Source organism: Acipenser ruthenus, chromosome 1 (assembly GCF_902713425.1).
Source record: "Acipenser ruthenus chromosome 1, fAciRut3.2 maternal haplotype, whole genome shotgun sequence".
Lineage (NCBI taxonomy): Eukaryota > Metazoa > Chordata > Actinopteri > Acipenseriformes > Acipenseridae > Acipenser > Acipenser ruthenus.
The window spans coordinates 117,341,742-117,367,789 of record NC_081189.1 but is presented as its reverse complement, the minus strand read 5'-3'; the positions used below and the strand labels follow the sequence as shown (position 1 = coordinate 117,367,789).

The window sequence follows — 26,048 nt, the reverse complement described above, 5'->3', positions numbered from 1 at the left end:
ACAAAAGCTTTCGATTTATTTTCAGCCTCTCCTTGAGCAGTAGATAGTATAAAAACCATTCAAACAAATGAACATTTAATGCATTGGAGCTCTCTTCCGTCTTGCTTTGTGTGACGTCCTGTCTCTCTGTAGTCACACATAGTATTCTATTAAGCACATGTCCTATGTTATGTAGCCATTGTTTTGTTATGACCACCCTTTGTTGGCTTAAAGGCTTAAGCACACAAAAATACTTTTTGTTACTGTTTTCCCTTGTTATTTTTGCACCCGAACGCTTTGCATTCCGACATAATTCACCCTGCCGGTGTCGTTCACTGGTGTGGGGGGCTGTCAACGATATGACGTAACAGCGGCGCCAGAAAGGTTACAATATGGCGGCGGCCTGCATTTCCAGTTGACCCAGAAAGCTGACAAAAAAACTGAAATACTGGCCAAACGCTTGACTTTTTAACAAAATTGGCACAGCGAGACGCATTTGTTATGTAGACAGAGCATTTAGAGAGCCTTTTTTTTTATTTTGAGTACAGTTCCCCTTTAACCGCACCGTGGCTCAGTCATAAAATGGAAAAGAGGCATAAGAAACAACTGAAAGGGCTTATTAAACTCTAACCCTCTCGCTGATGCTGTGACTTCATAGCAAGTCTGAACTGTGACTCAAGCCTAAAACGTTTGAAAGCAGTCCTTTATTTACAGGACACAGCTCTGTTTAAGTGTATATATGGAAAATGGAACACTCATCGCCATCAGGCAAACCCAGTGTTTAGTGACAATCCACCTGCAATACAAACACATTAGGTGGCGTGTTCTTAGTCAGTTGCTAACTAAATAAAATGACAAGGTTAAAATGAACCATTTCCCTACATATATACACTTGTGCAATCTGGAGGTTTAAATGTTTAGGTGTGATACGTTACCTGTAGATCAACACATTTGTGTCACAGCAACTTCGGTTTTGAATCTCGTTACTGATAAGGTATGAGAACTCAATTTGAGGGTTTTACTCTGCTAAGATTATTACTGATGCATGTTTAATTGGCAATGCATGGCCCGTCTATCTGCAGCCAAATATCAACAAAACTTCCATTGTTCCAAAGCATTTTTGACATGGAGAATTCAGAATCGGTGCATTAACAGATTGACTAAACAAACATGAACAAATTGGCTGAAACATGCCATAATACAGTATGCAACGTGATCCACACATGGAAATGTGTTTCCTTCTCTCCACCCACGAACTGATTAAGTTTGACTTTCCTTAGCAACTGTTAATACACATTTGCACCAGGAGGTATGTTTTAAACAGTGTTAAAGCTACTGAACTGTGCATTACTGTTTTTTTCTTCTATCATTAGAGGAATCAAGAGACAGTTCAGCACTATTGAATACTGAAAGTGTCTATATTTGGTTTAATGGTACTTAATTGTCGTTCTGGTCATCTGTAGTAACTGTGCACCTTCAGCATTGACAAAGTCTAACTGAGTATCTTTATTAAATCAAGTGTAATATTTACTGTACATATTTCTACTACAAAAGGTGTTGAAATCATCAAAATCATTTATTCATGCTCTGATTTAGTTTCCTCGCTGCAGCAGCTCCTCTTCAAAGCAGCTCATTGTATTGAAGGTAAGTGGCACCCTCAAATCCCTTGCCAATCGCCTCTGAAGGCTTGTTTCCTTCAGGAGAGAGACTCAGATACAAGAAGCTGCTGGTTTTGAACGAATGAGAGGGGAGAATGTGTGTTGCTGTTTTTGGGGGTTGCAGAGTATGGATGTGACTGGCTGATGAGCGGGACAGCAGCGGGAATCGACGGGAGGTTATATAAGGGGGTGCATGGGAACGTTTCACTCTTCCAGGCCTGGGAGCCTGGGTACTGGAGACAGTCCAGCACTGAACTTGAATGAGAAACTGTGAGTGCGACTGAGCAAGTGTGTGAGCTGTGATCGGAGAGAATATGCAGTGAAAGTGCCAAGACTAAAATGTAGGGTTATTATTTTGGTGCTGTGAATTTTGGCCCCTGACAGGAATTCTCTGTAGTTTCAAATAAAAATAAAACATTTTGAGAATTCAACAGAGTACTACTTCCTAAACATGAAAATGTGACAGTATACTAAATTAACAGATCAAGCTTATTATGATAGTTTGCAAAATCAAATGAAAGCTTTCAATACAAATCGGGATAATACATAATCATTATTTACAAAACCTTGTTCGTCTCGTTACTAGTTAAAACTTTACTTTACTAGTTAAAAACTTTACTTTACTGCTATACTACTTGCAAATGTTGTAAAATGGAAGGACAAACTTTGTGGTGTGTAAGCTAGGGTGTCTGCATTCCAAGCTGCATTGGAAGCATGTCTTGGGTTCGATTCCCACACACTGTTTATATTGCAAACTTCAATTTTTTTTTTTTTTTAATGTATTTTATTTATGTGTAACAAAACACATTTGTGATGTGGAAAAAAATGTAGTTGATATGAATGACACTTTCACTGAACGTACATACTTTTGCACACAACTTTAACATGCATATATTAATTTTTTTATATATATGGTTGGTACCCCTCCACAAAAAATGAAGAATGCACAATTTTCTCTGAAATAACTTGAAACTGACAAAAGTAATTGGCATCCACCATTGTTTATTCCATATTTAATAGAAATCAGACTTTGCTTTTGATTTTTTATTCAACATAATATTGTAAATAATAAAACAAATGAAAATGGCATGGACAAAAATGATGGGACCGCTAACCTAATATTTTGTTGCACAACCTTTAGAGGCAATCACTGCAATCAAACGTTTTCTGTAGCTCTCAATGAGACTTCTGCACCTGTTAACAGGTAGTTTGGCCCACTCTTCCTGAGCAAACTGCTCCAGCTGTCTCAGGTTTGATGGGTGCCTTCTCCAGACTGCAAGTTTCAGCTCTTTCCATAGATGTTCGATAGGATTCAGATCAGGACTCATAGAAGGCCACTTCAGAATAGTCCAAGGTTTTGTTCTTCTCCATTCTTAGGTGCTTTTAGCTGTGTGTTTTGGGTCATTATCCTGTTGGAGGACCCATGACCTGGGACTGAGACAGAGCTTTCTGACATTGGGCAGTACGTTTCCCTCCAGAATGCCTTGATAGTCTTGAGATTTCATTGTGCCCTGCACAGATTCAAGGCACACTGTGCCGGGTGCAGCCCCAAAACATAACCGAGCCTCCTCCATGTTTCACTGTAGGTATGGTGTTCTTTTCTTTGAAAGCTTCATTTTTTCATCTGTGAACATAGAGCTGATGTGACTTGCCAAAAAGCTCCAGTTTTGACTCATCTGTCCAAAGGACATTCTCCCAGTAGGATTGTGGCTTGTCAATATGCATTTTAACAAATTCCAGTCTGGCTTTTTTATGTTTTTCTTTCAAAAGTGGAGTCCTCCTGGGTCTTCTTCCATGGAGCCCACTTTCGCTCAAAAAGCGACGGATGGTGCGATCAGAAACTGACGTACCTTCATCTTGGAGTTCAGCTTGTATCTCTTTGGCAGTTATCCTTGGTTCTTTTTCTACCATTCGCACTATCCTTCTGTTCAATCTGGGGTCGATTTTCCTCTTGTGGCCGCGCCCAGGGAGGTTGGCTACAGTTCCATAGACTTTAAACTTCTTAATAATATTTGCAACTGTTGTCACAGGAACATCAAGCTGCTTGGAGATGGTCTTGTAGCCTTTACCTTTACCATGCTTGTCTATTATTTTCTTTCTGATCTCCTCAGACAACTCTCTCCTTTGCTTTCTCTGGTCCATGTTCAGTGTGGTGCACACAATGATACCAAACAGCACAGTGACTACTTTTCTCCATTTAAATAGGCTGAATGACTGATTACAGGATTGGAGACATGTGTGATACTAATTAAAGAAACTAATTAGTTTGAAATATCACTATAATCCAATTATTTATTATCTTTTCTAAGGGGTACCGACAAATGTGTCCAGGCCATTTTAGAATATCTTTGTAGAATAAGCAATAATTCATCTCTTTTCACAGCTTCTTTGCTTTATTCTATGACATACCAAAGGCATGCAAGTATACATGATAAAATAGCTTTTAATTTCATCACTTTTCAGGAGGAATGAAGCATTATTTCAATGAGCTGTAAGGGTACCAACAAATTTGAGCACGTCTGTATATACGCTACCGGTCAAAAGTTTTAGAACACCTCAATTTTTCCAGTTTTTATTGAAATTTACGCAGTTTAATGTCTCAATGTACTCTGAAATTAAAGCATAGAACAAATAAACAATTGGAGATAACAAAATTTAATCTAAATTTTTGACTCAAAGTAGCCACCTTTTGCAGATATAACAGCCGAACACACTCGTGGCATTCTTTCTACAATGGAAATCAAATATTGTTCGGAAAGTTCTTCCCAACACTGTTGCAGAAGTTCCCACAAATGTGTTGCACTTGTAGGTTGCTTTGCGTTCACCCTTCTGTCCAGTTCATCCCAAACCAGCTCGATGGGATTTAAGTCTGGAGACTGTGCTGGCCATTCCACGATTTGAAGCCTACCGTCTTGTTCTTTTCTTCTAAGGTAGTTCTGACATAGCCTGGAGGTATGTTTTGGGTCATTATCTTGCTGTAGGATGAACCCCTGACCAACTAGGCGTATACCAGAGGGTAATGCATGGCGCTGAAAAATGCTGTGGTAGCAGTTTTGGTTCAGTTTTGGTTCAGCCACTCACTCTGTGCAAGTCGCCGACTCAGCAAAAGAGCCCCAGACCATCACGCTTCCTCCTCCATGTTTGACAGTTGGTGTCACACACCGGGGAACCATCCTTTCACCTACTCGACGGCGTACAAAAACCCTGCGTGATGAACCGCAGATTTCAAATTTTGATTCATCGGTCCATAAGACCTTCTTCCAGTCTTCAGTAGTCCACTGGCGGTGCTTCATGGCCCAGGCAAGCCTCTTTTTCTTATTTTGCCATTTTAGCAATGGCTTTCTTACTGCCACTCGACCTGTCAAACCTGCAGCTCGAAGTCTTCTCTTCACAGTTGAAACTGAGACTTGCTTACTTCGACCAGTGTTAAGCTGTGCTTGAAGCTGTTGTCCTGTGAGCCGCCTATCACGCAAGCTGTTGACTCTCAGAAACTTGTCTTCTGATTCTGTTGTGGCTTTGGGTCTGCCAGACCTCTTCCTGTCAGAGTTTCCTCCAGTTTCCAAGTGCCTTTTGATGGTGCAGGAAACTGTACTCACTGACACCTTGGCTTTCTTTGCAATTTCTCTAAAGGAAAGACCTACACTTTTAAGGGTTATAATGGTCTGTCTGTCTTCCTTTGTTAATTGCCTTTTTTCTCGCCATTATGAGAGCAATATACTACTTCCTGCAGTACAATACTGTCCAAATAATGCTTAAGAGGGTGTAGTAACACAGTCTGTTCCAACACTGCTTTTATACAGACAGAGGGTTTGATAGTAATCAACAAAAGTTGGGACACCTGTAGGAATTGTTAGCATCAACTTTCAAGGCTTAATTTACTTCCATTGCTACAGAACAGCTGTAAGTTGTTAACCCATTACTTGTTCCCTGAAAAAGGCCTTTTTGTATAACTCTGAAATGTACATTATTTTTCAGTTTTTGGTAACCTAAACTTTTTTTTTTTTTAACCTCTGGCAGTTTACCGCTTACCTTGAACTGCTTAAATTTCAATAAAAACTGGTAAAATGGGGGTGTTCTAAAACTTTTGACCGGTAGTGTGTATATATATATATATATATATATATATATATATATATATAAAGGCAGTATTTGAAACCTAACTAGTCATACTTTCAATCCAGCTACATAATCGCTACTCTACACAGATTCACATCTTAACGCTTTCAACAGACTAGGCTACTATTTACATTTACCCTGTCCAAATGGCAATACATTGCCTCAATATAGGTTGAACAATTTTGCTATTCCCGTAATGTGTGTGTTATTATCCATTAATTGTTGTTATTATCCATTAAGTGAAAAAATAAGTGATATCTGAAACAAAAACACATTGGAAATGTGAAAAAAATGCCAAGTTATCAAAAGTGCCCAGCCATTTAAAGTGGAGATATCAAAAACACAAGTTTCAAGAAACTATTGAGGCAACCTTGCCCAGCACAAAGCAAATTGCATGGGAGTGTCTGGGCGAACCCAACACTCCATGTGGGATCCCCAGCTAAGACTGACAACTTGGCACAGCCGGGACACCAACCTGCGCTCCCCTGATTCCATTACTCAACAAATGCACCACACCACTCAGTCATGCCTTTTAAGGATCCCATAATTATAGTTTTACATACATCAATAGACCTACTTAAGTGTGATGAAACTTGGTAAAGACATTATACAGGACATGTAGTACTGTGGGTACAGGTCAGGGTAATGGGGTAATGTACTTTTTTCTGATACGGATAGCTCTAATCTTGTACCAACGTTTCGTTCTAACACCAAAGACAGCCTTGTCAGTCTGTATACCTCTGTACAGTTTTCACTGTTACGCAGCACTCATAAGGGCAGAAAGTGTGATGCTACTAAGACATGTTTTATGTGTGTGGGGGGGGGGGGGGGGGGGGGGGGGAGAAAGTATTTTAAATGGTATCACAACCCTCTCAGCTCTCCTTCGAAACAGACCTGCTGTGATTTAACATTTACTTCACTGAAGAAGCAGACACAAGCCTTCATTATAGGGATTCTGAAAGGTTATTCTAATAAGCACAGTACCTGACATTCGAAACGGCATGAATATCTTCTCCTGAGTATCCGGGTGGATGATAGCCTGCAATTAAAGATGATATTAGATATGGTTAAATTAGTTAAAATGACAGGAAACACCAACTGGGACTACAGTTCAACACATTAAATGAATGGAACAATGAAATAAAATTGTAGGACTGTGCCTGAATGTCTTACTGAACACGCTGCAAAGTTTACGACAAAACACGTTCCTTACCATTGCTCCCTGCACTGCACGTGTTCCTGCAATATCTTTTTCAACATAATCGCTACAACTGTTTTGATTTTTAATTTTTTTTTTAATCTATAAATCAGTTCCATGGGTCCTTGCCCATTAGTCTTGGTGCGTTACAATATCTGCTCTTTCAAGCACTGGGGGCTGCTTCTGAAAAGTACATTTTCTGAGTGAGGGAAACATATTAGCATTGCACAGTGTGCTACAGCTCAGTGGGAAAACATTAAAGCGTGCGCATCACTGTTATGCTTCCCCACCTAACTTCAGAATATCAGCTTTGGTGGTGGAGTCTTATCAGAAGTGGTTGAAAAACTATTTTGGTGGAATAGTTAGTAAGCATGGCAAGACAGCAAAAGAAAATTATACAGAACACATATAATTGGGTTTAAACAGGCAAGACATAAAAAGAATAGGAAAGCAGAAAGTATAAAAAACAGAAAGTATAAATCTGTGCACTAAAAGAAACGGTATGCTGTGCACTGTATACCTGTACAGGTGAGACCATTACCATTTGATAGATTGGCTTGATTTATCCAGATCAGTCAATTGAGAACCAATTCTCCTTTACAATGACGAGCTGGCAAGAGGCGCACACAACCACAGCACACGCAAGAAATAAGGAGTAGAAAACACAATAAATCATAAAACAGAAAACTCAGCAGCAACTCAGGAGCGATAGATGTCAGTCAGCAATGAGTCAACCCTACGGCTAAAAGCAACCTCCGATATGAATCGCTCTAATTTTAACATTTGTTGAAACACATTCCAGTCATTGGCTGCTGCAAACTGAAATGTTTACAAATAACTTCTTTGGTTGAGATTTAAGGGGATGTTCAGCCACCAAAAAGTCTAAACAACAATAACAATAAACAGTTTACCTGCTTGATCTTCTGGGCTTCCCAGAGCTAGGGAGAAAAACAGGAATGGTTTTAAAAAATAAACCCAATAACAACACCACAAGAACAGTGCATGTCCTGTAACAGAAGACTTTACTAAACTGAGAACCACAGCCTGGACTGGAACTCAGCAGGAAGACAATGCTACTGCTTCCATCCGCTCTCCATGCTAAAAAGGAACCAGCTGTAGCACACTTCTGACATTCCTAGGTGTATAATGAACACGTGCTGGAATGAACATCAGTGTTCCAATGTCCTTCACTTTCCATAGCAGGAATAAATACGAACTTGGTCATTTTTCAAGCAGAGCCTTCAAGCAGGGTTTGTTTGAATATTTGTCCAATGCTATAATAACACCGCGTAACAATTTTTTTTTTTTTTTGGTTCCTGGGTAGTAAGTGTTATTTCCTAATTGCTTATGCCTCAAAAGTATAGAAAATGGCTATTATTCCCCAAAAACTTTGATTTTGTGACCAGAACAGTGATATTTTGAAATGTACCTATTTTCCAGAACATTCCAGATAGATTCAGTGCTGAGTAAACTTGGAGTAACTTCTAGAACTTTCTAGAACTTTCCAGTAATATAAATAGTAGTATAAATACAGGGGCCTTAAGCCCACCAGTTCAGTTTAGTTCCAGCTGCCTAAGTGGATACATATCTGCATTTTTCTGAGATGGCATCAAGAGGCTGCAAGCATCCGGCAGACGCATTTTGCTATGTCTGCGGCCAATTTATCAAGACAAGAGCGAAAAAGTACTCCGTGGAAGCATCTGCTAAGATGTGTGAGGCCTACAAGGCATATTTCGGCATGCCTGTCGGGATCAAGGCAAACCCTGGGCACCTCATTTCACCTGCGAGCACTGCAAAAAAACTCTGGAAGTTAAGATGGACAATTGTTGCTCGGAATTTTATGTTATAAAATGTGTTAATTTTTAAAATTGTAAAAGTTTTTAATTTTAAAATGTTTTACAATTTTCAATGTTATTGAAAAATATATCATATATGAAAAATGTTGCGAGAATCTCTTACACATTAGTCATGGGTGAAATAAATGTATTTTTGTAGGATGGTACAGAGGGGAAAAGAGAGCCATGAAGTTCACTATCCCAAGAATTTGGCGGGAACCCACTGACCACTCAAGCAACTGCTACTTCTGCATGGCGGACCCTTCCAAGCGGACCGAGTTCTCTGTGGGGAGGAACAACGTCAAGTGGGAGCCACTGGTGGACCCCCGGAAGGTGCTGATGCCACCACTACACATCAAATTGGGCCTTATGAAACAATTTGTCAGAGCTCTAGATAAGGAGTCGGCAGCCTTCAAGTACCTTCAAGACTTCTTCCCTAAGCTGTCTGAGGCAAAGGTCAAAGCCGGTGTCTTCGTCAGACCACAGATAAAGAAGATCCTGGAGTGCAATGAATTCCCCAAGAAGCTCACTAGTAAGGAGAAAGTGGCTTGGAACAGCTTTGTCGCAGTGGTTCGGGGCTTCCTGGGCAATCACAAGGCCGAAAACTATGTGGAGCTGGTTGAGACTCTGGTGAAGAACTACGGCACAATGGGCTGTAGGAGGTCCCTCAAAGTCCATATCCTTGATGCTCATCTTGATAAATTCAAGGAGAACATGGGAGCGTACTCGGAGGAGCAAGGCGAGCGCTTCCACCAGGATATACTGGACTTTGAACGCCGCTACCAAGGACAGTATAACGAGAACATGATGGGAGACAACATTTGGGGGCTGATTCGTGAAAGTGATTTACAGTATAATCGTAAATCTCGAAAACTACTCACTTCTAAATCTTTTGTAGTCATTTTTGTATTACTTTAGTATAAATACATGTTAATTTGGATTCATATGTTGTTTTTTTCTGACTTTATGTGAACGAAAAGACACAAATTCACCCGTTTTCTCATTGGAAATAGGTACATTTCAAAATATCACTGTCGTGGTCACAAAAGCAAAGTTTGTGGGGAGTAATAGCCATTTTCTATACTTTTGTGGCATAAGCAATTAGGAAATAACACTTACTACCCAGGAACAAAAAAAAATTGTGTTACATAGTGTAATCCAGCACTGAGAGGAGCGATAAAAACTGCATTGACATGGGAAAGAACGACAGTAGTAAATACAAGACTGCACATTGCTACAAAACTGAAGATACATCTGATGATGGTAAATTCAGGTTTTTATATTAAATCTTTAAATGCTCATATCACAAAACATTTCTTTTTTTTTTTAAGTTACAATGCATTTGTATGTAGTCTTTAAATTTAACTCTGCTAATGATCACCTACAGCACAGATTCATTTGTGCTTTAAGAGTAAATTAATACATGCATGCATCATCATACTAGACAAAAGCTAGTTGGGCATAAAAAAAAATAGTAAACACCTGCCATGGCACTGCAAAAAAAATGTGAAAAGTATCAGACCATTCCACAATCCTTCCTTCCTTCTGGGAACTATGTTGGGGGTGTCATTTCTTTCTGCACAGTGGCTTATGGAGAGCTCTCACTTGAGTACAGAGTGAGTGTTAAGGTCACAGTCCTCCTTTATGTTTCTGTTAGCCATGTTGCCATAGTGATGGATCACCTCCCACAATCCCCAGCCTGGACTGCAGTTCTCATCCTTCACTGCCTTGACCTTTGACCTTAGGGAATGCAATCAACAGCACAACCCCCCCCCCCCCCCCCCCCCCCCCCCCCCCCCCAAAATGGCTGCGCTTGCAAGATGCAAACTCACTCGTAAAAATAACAAATAAATGTCGCACGATGACAGTTGTAGCAAATAATAAAAAGAGTCATTATTTGAACTTCTTTTTTTCAGGTTACAAAATACATGACCAATTAACTCCGAACCACTTTGGGTTAGCTGGGACGAGCTCTGGTATCCCACTCAAGGCAATGAAGGCTTCAGTGTTATCTCAGGGCTCCGTTAGCAGTCACCAAATGCTGGACTATGTAGTCTCAGGAGGTATTCTGCACTTATTAACAGGTTATGTTGCTGCATTCACTGAGGATAATGTGTGGAACTCTTAAAGGGGCTATTGCCAGGTCACAAGCATGCCCCTTTTTCTACAGCTAGTTTTCCTTTGCAGAAACTATTTTCAGTAGATTCACTCTATTAGGACCCAATCCGAAAGTCCCTTTCTCCCCTATTCTTGCATCCTGATAGCTGCCACACAAGGAGTGAATCGAGAGGTAAATGGGCTTCATCCTATTGAGAGGGAATGTTTGGAAAACCCAACTATTGACAGAACAAATGACTTGCAAGAAAGTTGTTGAACTAATGGGAGTTAAAAGGGTTAACTAATGGAGCTGCTCCTTTAACAGCTCTGGTCAGCAAGCCCCCAGCTTTAGGGTCAGCAAGCCGAGGACAATTCAAAAACAGGTATTCAAGTACTTGAAGCCTAAAAAAAAAAAAAAAAAGGTAATAAATTTGTCGTGCACTCATATAGGTCTGAAATGTACAGGTTTGAAATAAACACACATTACAGTGTCTGACAGCAATGCCTACAAACAGAGATACCAGGGCAGGACCACATACCTTGATTTAAAATACGTGATCAGTAAACAAGTTTGAGACCTGTATAGTGAATGGACGAATGCATGGAATTATTCTGTCTACTACAATCCCTTTAAGGGCAGAGCAAATGATGCAGCAGTTTCAGACTTGTAACACTCTGCTCCGTGGGACAGAAAGGAGAGAAGTGGCACACTCATAGAAATTAGTAAATACGACGCACACTTGAAAACGGTAAAAGTCAAACTGATAAGCAAGTCTGCATTTACTTTTTTGAATGGAACCTACCAGCTTGATGGTAGCAGTGCAACATGCTAACTATTTAACTGAAGTACCAGTGGAAGGAAATGCTGTCAAGTATTTATAGTAATAATGTTTATGATGTTTTTTCAATGTGTAGTTCTACATGGTGCATACATAGTAAATGCAGACCTGTGTTTACTTGTCTGTTCCGTGCACAGGGCAAATTTTTATGGAAAAACATGGTCGCAGCAGTTATGTGTAACGTGGCAGTTATGTGTAACGTGAGACGAACATTCGGCCAATCAATGCTCGCCCCACTGCTAGTAGTTGATTAATCTCTAGGGGTGAACTGCAGAGTACTAATGGGAGTGATCCTGTGGTTACTACAGAGGACAGTACTAATGATACACTGTAGGGTAGGTTCAATTGCAATGAATCAAGCACTTCCAGATAGACTACAGGTTAGGTTTTAAAATGTTCTCAATTGCAACAAACACAATGTCTCAGTCTTCTGCCCCTAGAGGATTGGAAAGCAAGGTATTAAGTTAGTCCCGTGATTCTTCAGACAAAGAGCAGTACTAACTTGTAACTAATATGAACAGAACCATTTGATGTGTATTTTCAACATATTAAACAAAGCGTTTTGTTTTGTTTTTTTTTACATTTTGAACTTAAAAATATGAAGAAAAAAAAATGCTACATGACAAAAATCCTGTCCACTGGATTTATTGACTAGTACTGAAAAAAAACACAGTTATTAAATTAGACAGCTGTTTGGGTGATAAATGTTTACTGTTATGTATTAATAGTTACATTTCTCACTCCAACAGACATTTTTGAATGGTACCTTCCTTGGGGTCTATTTTATTGATACCAGCTATATTGATAGGGCAATATTGCCCTATGTACCAATCTGCTGTTTCAGGGAGCACACGACATTGGATCTGCATTGCTTCATTCAGGGTCTCTGTTTAAACAAGTGATCCCAATGGAGTACAAATAAGAGGCCATTAACTTCCACACTGAGAGTTTTAAAAGCAGATTGGAAGAATACTTTTTTCTCAAACTGACACCTTTCAGGCCAATAAAAATGTCAGCGGCCCGGATGAGAGGAAAATATTCTTCCAATCGGCTTTTAAAATGTGCGGGAGGACAGCTTTTTTGTTTTAAAAATCAATGAATGGATTTCTTAAATACCTGCTGATAAATACTTCTTAAAAGACATTACGCCCCTGCCTCCCATACTGCACCTGTTTATCAGAGACTCCTGGGGGCAGACTTCCATGTTTAAAATCATCCAGCAGCTTTCTAGATTCCTTCAAACGGCTCTAAAACAAAGAAGCAAGCCATTGCAAAGTTTATTAGAAGTTTATTATAAGTTTGACAGTCCTATACTGTTTAACACATGCTCCCTTGAGATAGGGATGCCAACCATGCTGAAATGAGCAGAAAGAGTTAAAAGGAGAAGACAAAGTTAACCCCAGCCAAGACACTTCTTTAAACAGAGAGTGTGAGGGTATGGGATGGGTTATCTAGCCACGTTGTTGATGCCGAATCAGCCCGACAAAGGTTTTGAGATCAACAAGCTACTAGGAACAGGATGGGCACTGATGGGCCGAATGGCCACCTCTTGTTCATAATTTTCTTTATTCTTTTAGTTAAAAGGGTCTGGAAAACGATTTACAGCAAAACGATAAAGCAGTAAGTGCTCCACATTTAGACAGGTGTGCCAGAGGCATTTCAGCCCTGACACATCTTCACAAGCCCCTCAGCAGGCCTGTGTCACCACCCCCTGTCCGCCCCCCATCCCTGGGCCTGCTCCCTTTCTATCAGCGTAGAGATCACAGAGCCACGGGATGGAGCTTTTAATTGAGCTTCAATTAGCCTGCAGCAGGAGAGCTCAGCAAAGGGCGTCTGTATGGATTGGGCTCATTTGTTTCTTAAAAGACAGGCTGTTAACACACCACGGGGGGCCTTGTTGTTAGGACTCTGGCAGACTCAAGCTGGCTCTCCTTGTTTAAAACACAGAGGAAATGTAAGCTCTGCTGAACTTGGAAACTCATGGGCACTCCTATTGAAAAATGCATTTATTGTTTACAGGGGGATACTAGATATGTAAATTTATGGCGCACCCATCTATTCATGGGAAATGATCCTGCATAGTAATAGTGTTCTGGACCACAGAGGAGGAAGCCCCTCACCAATGACAAGGAGAAATTGGTGTTCCTAGTTGAGCCAAATTTCAAGTTCCCAGTCCAATTATTTGTCAAGGTTCACAAGTGTTACAAGGATGGAAATGCGACTCCTGTTGCATAGCAGTTTCACCCATTACAGGTTTTAATACAAGCTTGATTAGCCACAGCGAACAGGTAACAAGCTCAGGTGTGACGTACTAAACTCATCATGAAGCCAGGAGTGGATCAAACTGCTATGCAGTAGGAGTCTTATTTCCACCCCTGCATTGTCAGTCACATACTGCAGTTACGTTAGTAACCGGTACACCCCTTGATGTTTTCCTAATTTACTGTACTTTCTAATGTACTGCTCCTGTCAGGCAGTATATGAAGTCTTGGGCAAAAGCAGTTAGACAAAAAGACAACTTGTGAATCTATGTGGTGAGCTTAGCTCTAGATGTAACATCAGTTGCAGTGGAGTCACCTTACTATGGCATGGCCCTGTTGACTGTTATTGAAATATTTTTTTCTAGCACCAATGAATCTTTCTGTTCCGATCTGCCCCACCCACGCAACTTAGAAGGAAACTTACGAATGAGCGGAGGCCATGAACTCCAGTGCTCGCACGGTTCCAGTACTGACTGATCCCGAAACCCTGTCAAAGTCAGGTCTTAAAAGATCCCAAAGATTACACATTGCCAACTAAATTCACTATTGTTTCCAACGCTGCAGTTGTGCTGCTGTGAGCCCACAGACAAGCTGCACCATCACAGTGGGGCGACAGCTTCTGATCACAATATTTTAAAATAATTATTCATTTTGTTTGTCTCTTTACTTGTTATGATGTTTGCAATTCTTCTGAGTGGATCTCCTTGCAATATTATTTTTTAAAGCCAAGTCTGTGTTGAGGTGATTTTACCCAGGTTCAGGGGCAGTTCTTCAGTTGTAGTTGTCTGCCAGAGATATATGTAATGCAAGCAAGATCAGCCAAGATGTCTTTATAAAAGCAAGAACCACAACCATCTGCTGTAGCAATCTGCTACTTTCCTCTGGTTTAGCTGGCAATGCATTGCTCTGCACTAGATGGGGCTGGTGCTTACTAATATAAAAATACACTAGTATTCATGTATGACAGGCAGCTCCTGAACTCACAGTTAAAGCACCTTAACACAGACTTACAGTAGTTGAGTAATTGCATAAAGAACCAGAATACAAAAAAGTAAGAAGACTTAACAAAATGCTTGTCCGTTTCCTAGTACCCGATCGATCTCAGAACTTTGTCAGATCAGGTTTTAACAGATCTCAAATATTCAGCATCAACAATACGGCTTGGTGACCCATTCCATCCCCTCAGCACTCTGTGTGAAGAGGTGTCACCTTCAACAACACGGCTGGGTGACCCATTCCATCCCCTCAGCACTCTCTGTGTGAAGAGGTGTCTCCTTCAACAAAACGGCTGGGTGAGCCATTCCATCCCCTCAGCACTCTCTGTGTGAAGAGGTGTCTCCTTCAACAAAATGGCTGGGTGAGCCATTCCATCCCCTCAGCACTCTCTGTGTGAAGAGGTGTCGCCTACCCTCCGTGCTCAGTCTCCACTTTGTTTCATACTGTGACCTCTGTTTCTGGTTTCTCATAGCCAAAGCACCGTAACACAGAATTATAATAAAAAAATAATAAATAAACAAATAAATAAATATTTGTGCAATTGCATAAAGCACCACTAAGAACTATTGCAAACATAATACGGAATTTAAAGGGGGCAGTAAAAAAATAAGTAAGAAAGTGTAATTTGAAGATACTTCCACTGCGGAAGGAAGAGATTGGGTGGCTATCTGTACCTCTGTTACGAAGAGCATCCGTGGGTCAATGATATCCATGTAGTGTCGCAGCCTCCCGGAAAACGTGGTCTGAAAGAGAACAGATTTGACAGAGTCACAGATGGATTTATTATGCTGGGATAACGCAGTGGTTCTGATGGATTTAAGCACTGGGTTGAAATGCCTTTAGTCACTCATGTTGATACATTTTCACACTTGCGTAGATGTAACAGGGCAAACCGGTGACCCCACACACTGCAAGCAAGCGTCTTAACCACAATGCACAAGAGCCACGATCGGCTGCAGTCATGGTTTTAGAGCTTGTAACCTCCTCTACTCTCACCGACAGGGGACAGGACAGAATCTGTAACGGCAGAGTATCACACAGCACTGCCCCTTTACACTCTTCCTCCCTTTGAGATTTGGATTATGGCACCAATGTAACAGGGCAGAGACTGGGCGCAAACCGGGACACGACACACCGCTAGCAAACGTCTTAACCACAATGCAAAAGAGCTGGGCTCATCTGCATTCATGGTCTTAGAGCATTTAATCTCATCTCACCGACTGGGGCCAGAATCTGCAACGGGGAAGTGTACTGCCCATTACGTATAACAACTAGAAGAAGTTAAAGGAGGTTAACACATTTTTGGAAAGTGGAAAGCTAAGAAAGTATGGTTTGGTTATTTGTAAGCCGGTAGGTGTAAATGTGTAAGCGCTTCCCCTCACAACAGTATGAGGAGAGCACACCCCAGTCCTGACCTCAACACCCTGGGCCCCTAGTGGGGAAAAATGTTTGGTGGTTGAGACGATTCAAACTCTGGCCCCTAGGAGTGAAAGACGTGCAAAGAGAAGTGTGAGAATGAACCCACTGAGCCACTTAGACCCTGTTTTTGTCAGATGCTGGGCAGATGCTTATAGGATTCAGCAGATAGGTAGCAACTAACAGAACTATCTGCTACAGACCAAAAACATTGGCAGCTACATCTTTCCAGCAGATGGGTCCACATAGATAATAATACAAAATAAGATTTACTTGAAAGATTCTTTTTTTTTTATTTTCAAGTAGTTTTGTAACAGAAGAACACACTTGAATTAACTGAGACCACAAATACTAGACCTAAATGAATTTACCACATGCAGGGACTCAAAAGCATTCAACCACCCATGCTGGTTTGTTTCCCATTTTACCCACTACCCAGACCACTGATAAATTTCTTCGTATCCCTGAATAGATAATCGTCCACTCGTCACAATGTGATTTTAATGAGCATCTCAAGATAGCAGTGCCATTTATTTTCTAGGAATGACAAACCACACGTGGCAATACATTTACTGCCCATAAACCCACTCAAATACCTTGGTATAGCTGAATAGATAATAGTCCCCTCTTCATAAGTAGAAAAAAGATTTCTAACAAGCAATACGTCCCAGTGGCATCCTTAATGCAATCTGGTTACTATCAATGCAGACCCACTGGGTGGGACACTACCCACCAAAAATGGGTTTCGGGCTAGCTATGTGACTCAGCATTGTAGGTAGAATACTTCTTCCAATCACTACAGTACCATTCCATTTAATTTACTTATTGCTTGCAGGGCTGTTGTACTAAAGATAATCACACCATCAAATGCATCATGCCATCTAATTAAGCTGATCAGATTTTCAAAGCTCAAAAAAACAGGACACATTGTTCATTAATTGATAAGACTAATTAAACCATTTAAATAAAGGCTATTTTAATGATTATTTAAATAGCCATCCTCTCACTCTTAGTATTATCTTCTTTGTTTTTTTTAAGCAGCTAGCTAATTTCAGTACACTTTCGAGCAGGGGTGAAATTCAACAAAACAGTGCAGGTACTCATATGCACAGCCGGGTGTAAACATTTTAAAAATGGAGACAGTTTGAGTGCCAATGAGTAAATACTTTAAAAATGTATACATATCGGTACACGATACATTTATAAATACAAAATAAGCCTTAAAAAATAACTGATCAATTATAACCAATTCAACATAAACAAAGAAGCTGAAAATACTGAGAGGTTTGTACCCTCTGCTTGTATCACTCAGTCATGTACTGCAATATAACACTTAAGTTAAACCTTAAAACGACAAGCATTAAGAAATATTACACTATACAGCAACTGCTGTAGAGAGGGAGTTTTATTTCAAGATATCCTAAAAAAGGGATGATGTTATGAAAAATGGTATTAAAAAACTGTGCTATGAACAAATTATACAAAAAGGTCTAAGTCAAACAATGCACTATACCCCTCTAATTTATTATGTAACAGGCACTACTACTACTAATGATGTACCTGGTCATTTTAATCTCCATAGTATTCTCTGAAATCATCCCCATACTTTCCAGACCCTGGCTACTCACCTACAACAGGACCTGGCCATGCTACAGTAATAGACTTGGATTAAAATATCCCTGTTTTTTTTATTTATTTTGTACTCATTACTTATTTTTATTTATTTTTTCTTCTTCAAAAATGTAGTAGTCTTTAATTGATTTTACCCCGTTTTTCTCCCAATTTGAAATATCCAATTGTATTTTAGGCTCAGCTCACAGCTACCACCCATGCACTGACTCGGGAGCGGCGAAGACGAACACACGCTGTCCTCCAAAGCATGTGCCGTCAGCCGACCGCTTCTTTACACTCTGCAGGCCCACCATGCAGCCAACCCAGAGCTACAGTGTCGGAGGACCACACAGCTCCGGACAGCTTACAGGCAAGGCCACAGGCGTCCAGCCAGTCTACAGGAGTCGCTGGTGCGCGGTGAGCCGAGGACATGCCAACATAAGCCCCTCCCCCCGGGCAGCGCTCAGCCAATTGTGCGCCGCCCCCTGGGAACTCCTGTCCATGGTCGGCAGTGGAATAGCCAGGACTCGAACCAGCGACATCCAGGCTATAGGGCGCATCCTGCACTCCATCCGGAGCGCCTTTACCGGATGCGCCACTCGGGAGCCCCATACTTATTACTTATCTTACAATAATATGTTCTGTGTGCTTCTCTGTTCTGTTTCTGTGTAGATTAATTAACATGATCTATTCCAGAAACAGGCAGAAACAGTATAAAAGTAGACTTACTTTTTTATTTTTTTATCCTTGGTATTGTGGTTTCTGCACAAGAAATAAAGTGGCAAAAGACACATTTTCATAAAGTAATATCACTACAGTGGTTTACTTCTGCCTTTTTTTTTTGAAGATGTGCACACAACATTAACTTAAACTCTTCAAAATGTTTTACAAAAGGGGGTATTGTACAAAGAAAAAACACCTGGTTTTCGTTCATTACTCATAACAGAAAAACTAGGATCACAACAAAACAAAACATTGATCACTATGCTTAACTTGTACCTTGCAAGTTGGGCCAGTGTTTGAAAAGCGTGAAACACACCTCCATCTCCCGATTCTGACTCTTTTACCAAATCTGAAGCTGCACTTTGATCCTGTTTTTTTATGTTATTGTCCCACACATCACTTGGCATTTTAGAAAATTTTGCACACATTCTGGCAGTGTGGTAAATCGGTGCAAGGCAAAACACATTATGATAATTATTTCTAATATTTATCAACTAATGTAATTTATAGCAAACACTGACGTGGATTTTTGCCTTCAAATTTATGTGCAGCAATGTTCATTTCGAAAATTTCAGATAGTTTCTCCGCCACACTAAAGAAAATAATTATTACTTCATATTACAAAATGATTCAGAACCGTCAGCCAATCAGCTCCCAGTTCTAGCAGACTCTAACAGAAGGTAGATAGACATCTTAGCACCAAATGTGAATCAAATTTAAAATCAATCCGCACAAGTGCTGGCTTTTTCTTATTGACTTGCTTGTATGTTTAAGCATACTTCACATCTATTGGACAGAATATACTAAACAAAGACACAATTGGTCCAAATTAATTTTATTATCCACCAAAACCTGCCAGTCAATACTTTGCATCGATGAAAGCAACCAATCCTGTACTCGCAACTGCCGATAGCCAATCACAGACGGTCAGCTCGACTGGAGCACAGACACAGCATCTTTCAACAACAACAAAGTGAGATATGGACAATTTAGTAATATTGCTCCATTCATATATAGATTCAGGAAAGAAAGGCTTTAGCTTAAGGTAGAAACATGGTGAGTTAGGCGGCATTTTAAAGTGGTATTTAATGAGAGATTGTATTGGTAGTTCAGACTCCATCGTGGACTGTTCAGTAATTGCTCCGTTCATTCCTCAGACAATGTCCAGATTATAAACCATAACAAGTTAATAAACAAAAACAAAAATCGATTTACTAAATAAAAATTTAAGTGTTTTTCTCTTTATATGTATGTCATCCTTGTTTTTATTTTAAAAAAAAATGTTCCAGACTATTTTCTTAGAACGTCTTTACTCAGGGGAAAAGTACCCGAAGAACAATACAAGTTCAAGGTAAATCTAGGTTTTAAGGAGTTTTCTTTAAAAAAAAAAAAACAATGGAAAAAATTTCTAATAGTGATAGTACCCTCTCGATGTTGGTTCTACCGTGTGATAGTTGACCTTAACTTTCGTTAGCACCCTAGCCTTCGCATAGCATAACCCCCTAGCATAACTCCCGTTGCGGTCAACTATCACATGGTAGAGCCATCATCGACGGGCACTATCGCTTCAATAATGATAATTACGGTACTCCATACCGCTGTTTTCACGTTGCACTGCTAAAGTCTTATCTCGTCGATCAACAAATGAGCACCGACACAAAGCGAAATGGGCAGAGATTTGTGACTCATGGCAAAATGAAATCTAATCAGAATGAAAGCTTGGCCAATCAACATGCAGTGATTATACTGACGTTAATGATGGCCAATAGCAGCTAACAGAAACACAATGCAAGCAGCATGAACTGTGCTGAATGAAAGCGCATTTGAGAAACATTGTGCTAGTGGACTTGTGAGTGGATGGAATGCATCGTGTTGGATGAAAAGCAGATTAAATAAGTCCTGGTACTCAGTATCGGCATCAAAATAAGTCCTGGTGGCAGAATTATTCACCCCTGCTTCTGGGTGTATAATTTGTGGCTAATAATAATGGCTCTATTTACTGGCGTTGTTGTTCAATCAATCAATCAAATTTATTTTTTATAGCACCTTTCATGCCAAGGCATCCCAAAGTGCTTCATGACAAATAAATATACTATACAATAATATGATACAATATACAATAAAATATCAAAAAAACATCCAAAAACAAATGGGAATAAATAAATAAATAAAATACATAAACAAAATTCTAAAATAGGCCATCTCAATCTACAAAAAGGCCTCTGCATAAAGATGTGTTTTAAGCTTTGATTTAAATGCATTTATTGAGTCAGCTTTACGGATTTCAATTGGAAGATTGTTCCATAATACAGGTGCACAGTGACTAAAGGCTCTTCCACCACAAGAGCTACGTTTTATCATTGTAGTCACCAGAAGCCCAGCATCAGCAGATCTCAACTGGCGTCCAGGGACACAAGGTTAAAGCATATAATTAATGTAAGCAGGGCCATTTCCAGAGACATCCTTAAATGTCATTAATAACATTTTAAAAACAACTCTGTACTTCACCGGAAGCCAATGCAAGCAGGCAAGAACAGGTGTAATATGTTCAAATCTTTTTGTACCTGTCAGAATTTGTGCAGCTGTATTCTGAACCTACTGTAAGCGATTGATAAGGTAGACCAGCCAATAGGGTGTTATAGTAGTCCAGACAGGATGAAACAAATGCATGAATTTAAATTTCTACGTCAGATTCTGCAAGATACAAACAGACTTGAGATATATTCCAGAAATGATAATAAGCAGACTTCACTACAGTTGAAATGTGATGCTGAAAACTAAGAGTAGAATCAAATAAGACTCCAAGACTTTTCACAGCTTGCGAAGAGCTAATGAGGGGGGGGGGGAGTTGCTGCCAAAGGTCATTGGTTGTGGGATTTTATTTAATGCTGTTTTAGAGCCAATTAAAAGAAATTCTGTTTCATTTGCATTTAACTGCAAAAAAATTGACATCCAAGCCCCTATTTTTTGAAGGCAAGTTGATAGTCTGGAGTTTACGTTTACGTCATCTGAACTCATTTTTAAATAAATCTGAGTGTCATTGGCATAAGAGTGGAAATTAAAACCATGTTGTCTGATCACATTACCCAGCGATAACATATACAAATTAAAACGTAAAGGACCAAGAACAGAGCCCTGTGGAACCCCAGAAACAACAAGAGAATTAGCCGATTTTGATCCTCCGAAGGATACACATTGATGTGGGGAGGTTAAGCAGGACCGCAGGCAGGCGAGTACTGTGCCAGTCATGCCAATAGTTTTCTCAAGACGATCAAGAAGTGGTGTGTGATCAATGGTGTCAAATGCAGCAGATTTATCCAAAAAGACAATCCCTGATAACAGCCCCTCATCTGCATTCAGCAGGATGTCATTAACAACGTTTATGAGTGCAGACTATGTGCAGACTATGTGCAGACTGTGTGGTTTCCGAAAAGCCAGATGTTGTTGTGGTTTAACCTGTAGTGTCTGGGATAAAATCCCACCAGAACTGAATAGATACAAAATTACCGCATTACACACAATTGCAGATTCATAATGAATACAAACTAAATTGAAACGCATGTACACCTGTGTTAATCACTTTATAAAAATAATGTTCTATATTACCTATCATGTTTTTATTATTATTATTTATTATTATTATTATTATTATAGCTTGTTTTCACTGCAGGTGCCATAAACTAAAAGCAGTTGTTTACGTTATTTTGACTATTGAAGTAAGCTGAAAACCGGTACTTTTTAAAGATGTTGAGCAAAACGTCTGGACAATAGGACCTTTGATGGAAAACCGGGAAGTCTGGTCACCCTACATCTAATGCGATGTAACTAATGAAACCCATAACTATTAAGCACTCAAAAGTCTTAAGACCGTGAATATAGGCGACATATTTCAGAAGTAATACAAACTGAAATTCAAGTTGCACCCTTCCCTAACTGCGATACCGCGCGCTGTTTACCCAGATGGTTCAACCAATGCAGGTAGCTGTAGTTCTTTAAGACAGTCTGCAGTTGTAATGATTGTGGTGTTGTTGTTAACAAATAAGAACTGTCTGAACACAATAAAACACAACAGCCACTTGAGGACGAGGATCTGCAAAAGGCAGAATACGGACACAACCTTCCAGATTAACAAAACACTAGACAATGTTTTTCAACAATTCTGCAGAACCAATTACTGTAACGTGTCTCTTTTTGTACCTCATGGGCGTAGATTAATGAATGGCGTTGGCTCAATCCAATAGAAATCATAATAATTCAGTAGTGATCGTCACAATTACGTTATTGACACTCCGCGAAACCAATTACCGAGCTCAAATTGTGTCTTAAAAACACAATTTGTCAAGAAAAGAGAAATGCAAACTTTTTTTCTTTTTTTTCTCCTCGTATGTTAAGCAACCGCTTGCTCTGCAATGCAGTGCACGAACGGTACAGCGCACGTTGCATTATTCATAATATACATTTCTATACTAGGGATTTTTTATGTACGGTAAATTGTTTGAAAAGTTTCGTTTTACCTGATCGTACCGGGCCTTGCCCAGTTTAAATGGTGGGTAGGCTACATCATCCGTCATGATACAGAAGCACGGTTATCTGTTTATGAAATTAATGTTCAGTTTTTTCAAAAGAGTGAGCCAAGTGCTGCTTTGATCAAAGCTGCAGAAACTAGGTCATTTAAACCTTGGGGCATTCTGGGGGATGCATGTTTCTATCGCCAATGTTTCGTGCTAGAGAACGGACGCTGACAAATTCAAGTACTACAATCCCCACAATGCCACACGCGTTTATAAGGCATTGTCGGAAGTGTAGTTCCTGGAATAACAATTCGAACTAATGTGTGGCGTTTGGTAGAGAGAGAAAAAATACAGTTCCCAAACGTTTCAATTCGTTATTTAGTCCTGATCTTGAAGATTTTGATTGGCTGGTTAAACGTAGCTGGCAGTCCCACCGTTGTGCTTCATTTTACACAAACGTAACTGGTTCATTCTGTCACTCTGTTCCTCCATCGTTCAGCTTTGTTGTCATGGTTCATCTACATTTACAAAAGAGTTGGCATACGAAATCCATCTTCTACCACAAGTGGAGTAAATAACTAAGGTAGCAAAGCATGCAGTTGTTTGTGTTAAACTGATAGCATTTTACAGGAGCTGAAATTGAAAGCATAAGCTTTATACAATAGACACTGTATATAGGGAGCCAAAGTATACATACATACACACTTCTGTTTTGCAGCATCCTGCTAAAATGATATCCTTTATTATTATTATTATTATTATTATTAGAAAGGGGACAAGTCCTAATTAAGCCAATGCTAATACTAGGGAGGAAATGGAATTTACTACCTTGGTTATAACTCAATTAATCTCTCTCCTTTGGTGTATGTTTTCCAAAATGGCAACCCCATCTCATTCACCAGACTTACCTGAACAGTAACTCCACAGCTTATTTGTAAACACATTACAAACTCCTGCTGAAAAGGGATATCCAGTTTCTGCCCTAATCATGTTCAATTGGCAATAATGTTGTAAGGTAGTACTGGTGTAAGATATTGTATTATCCCTAACATGGGACAGAGGTGATATAATACATGTCAGTATTCAGATCACTTAAACTTCATTTCTACTTCCCAACACTCCGTTCTCAGCTGCATGCTTAAATGTGTTCTTCTTGAGCACTGGCAGGAAGGATCAAGCTTGTTAATGTAGTAGAGGCAGGTGCATAGAATTATCTGTGAAATTTTTCTTCTTAAGTTTCCTTAAACATAAAAACTGATGAGTAACATACTCTTCATTACTCCACAAGTTAAATATCTCAGCTGTTTTACAAGTACTTCAGTATCTACTACGTCTTTTCCTGTTCTTCCTTTGTATTAATTGAAGTTCTGTTTGCAAAGTGCCTCGAGGTTCTTGTACATTGAAGGTGCTTAAGAAGGTGCAGCAGAGTCACAGCTGGCTGGAAAGCCGAGTAGGGGTTTGATCACTTTCTGTGATAATATGCCAGTTGGGACGTGCTGCGTAGGAATTCTCTTAATTAAGTTAATGAAGAAGCCAATAGAGCCCTCTGTTGGAGAAACAGAACAAACAAATAAGACAGGCAAACCTTGTTTTCATTTGTAATCCAGGCTGGTTTGATATGCAACATTGAGAGGTCTCAAACACACAGTGCCCTGGTGAAATTCCACTTCAAGACAGCAAAACATTTAGCTCAGATGACATCAGAACACAAGGTGGCACGACACAGGAAAACAATAACTAAAAGAAGCTAACGAGTCAACTAGAAAAAGCTGAGTTTTCTAAGTTAGATAGAAAAAAAAGCAGACTTGAAAAAGCAATACTTTTTATTAGTATTTTACAGTGCATCATTCCATATACATCTCTGTGAAGAGAAGCTCCATTTCATAAGTTTAGCACAAAATAACAGCAACAACAACAACAACAAAACAAGTAAACCGAGCATTCAGTGGAATTGTGGGAAACTGAACAATTAGAGGGTTCAACCAGTAGGCACACACCATCCCTCCACAACCAAGCACTGAGCCCACCCACCATTCACAAAGTTTGGCAAAACAGACCTCTGGGTTCTTGTAGTATTGCGGATAGGTACTACATATTTAGAAGATGAATGATAGCACCTATATTTCACGCAGTGATATATCCAAGGTTCAGTTTTGTGTACTCCTGTGCTGGGATAGTTCTATCTGCAATCTGGATAAAAGTAATCCAGCAGTGACATTTTCTGGAAAAAAATATCAAAATAATCTACATAAAATAATAATAATAATAATAATATCTATTTTTTTATATAGCGCCTTTCATAGTGGACCACCAACACAAAGCGCTTTACAGAGGTAGGCTGTGAGCTGTGGATTAAATGCAGAGTCACTTACAATATGACGTTGATTTAACATCTCATCCACAGGATGGAGCACAAGGAGGTGAAGTGACTTGTTCTGGTTACAAGCCCTGGAACTTAACCACTGGACCACAAAGTAATCTCGATCACAAAATATAAGACTACAGAATCCGGATCACTTTGATCCAGATTATAAATTTTGAAAAACATACCCCTTGATAAAATTATTAATGTACAGTTTGTATTGTATTGTACAGCCCCCTGTCCTATGTATATACTGTATGTATGCATGTCACAGAATGTTATACAAGGGAAAATACACTGTTTAAAAAGTTACTTTGTTGAAAACATTGCAAAAAATCAAAAAAATAAAATTGGTCATTCGTACTGTAACAGCTGCATTTCCAGGGAGCCTGCAAACCCAAACCTGTAACCTACCTGTGTTCCAACTCTTTGCTGATTTTGCCAGG

The 26,048-nt window shown here is 39.7% G+C and overlaps 1 protein-coding gene across 1 annotated transcript in view; it reads right to left on the bottom strand.

Annotated features, from left to right (window-relative positions):
* The window catches only part of LOC117420850 (sideroflexin-5-like), a 71,941-nt gene extending 48,488 nt beyond the window's left edge, over window positions 1-23,453 (bottom strand). Inside the window, exons 1-5 of the mRNA XM_034034542.3 lie at window positions 23,244-23,453; window positions 15,654-15,722; window positions 12,892-12,969; window positions 7,863-7,889; window positions 6,738-6,792 (exon numbers count right to left, since the gene is read on the bottom strand). Of these exons, the coding sequence (XP_033890433.3) occupies window positions 6,738-6,792; window positions 7,863-7,889; window positions 12,892-12,969; window positions 15,654-15,722; window positions 23,244-23,300 (286 nt within the window). The 5' untranslated portion in view covers window positions 23,301-23,453. The remainder of the gene's footprint in view (window positions 1-6,737; window positions 6,793-7,862; window positions 7,890-12,891; window positions 12,970-15,653; window positions 15,723-23,243) is intronic.
* Window positions 23,454-26,048: the final 2,595 nt, after the last annotated feature.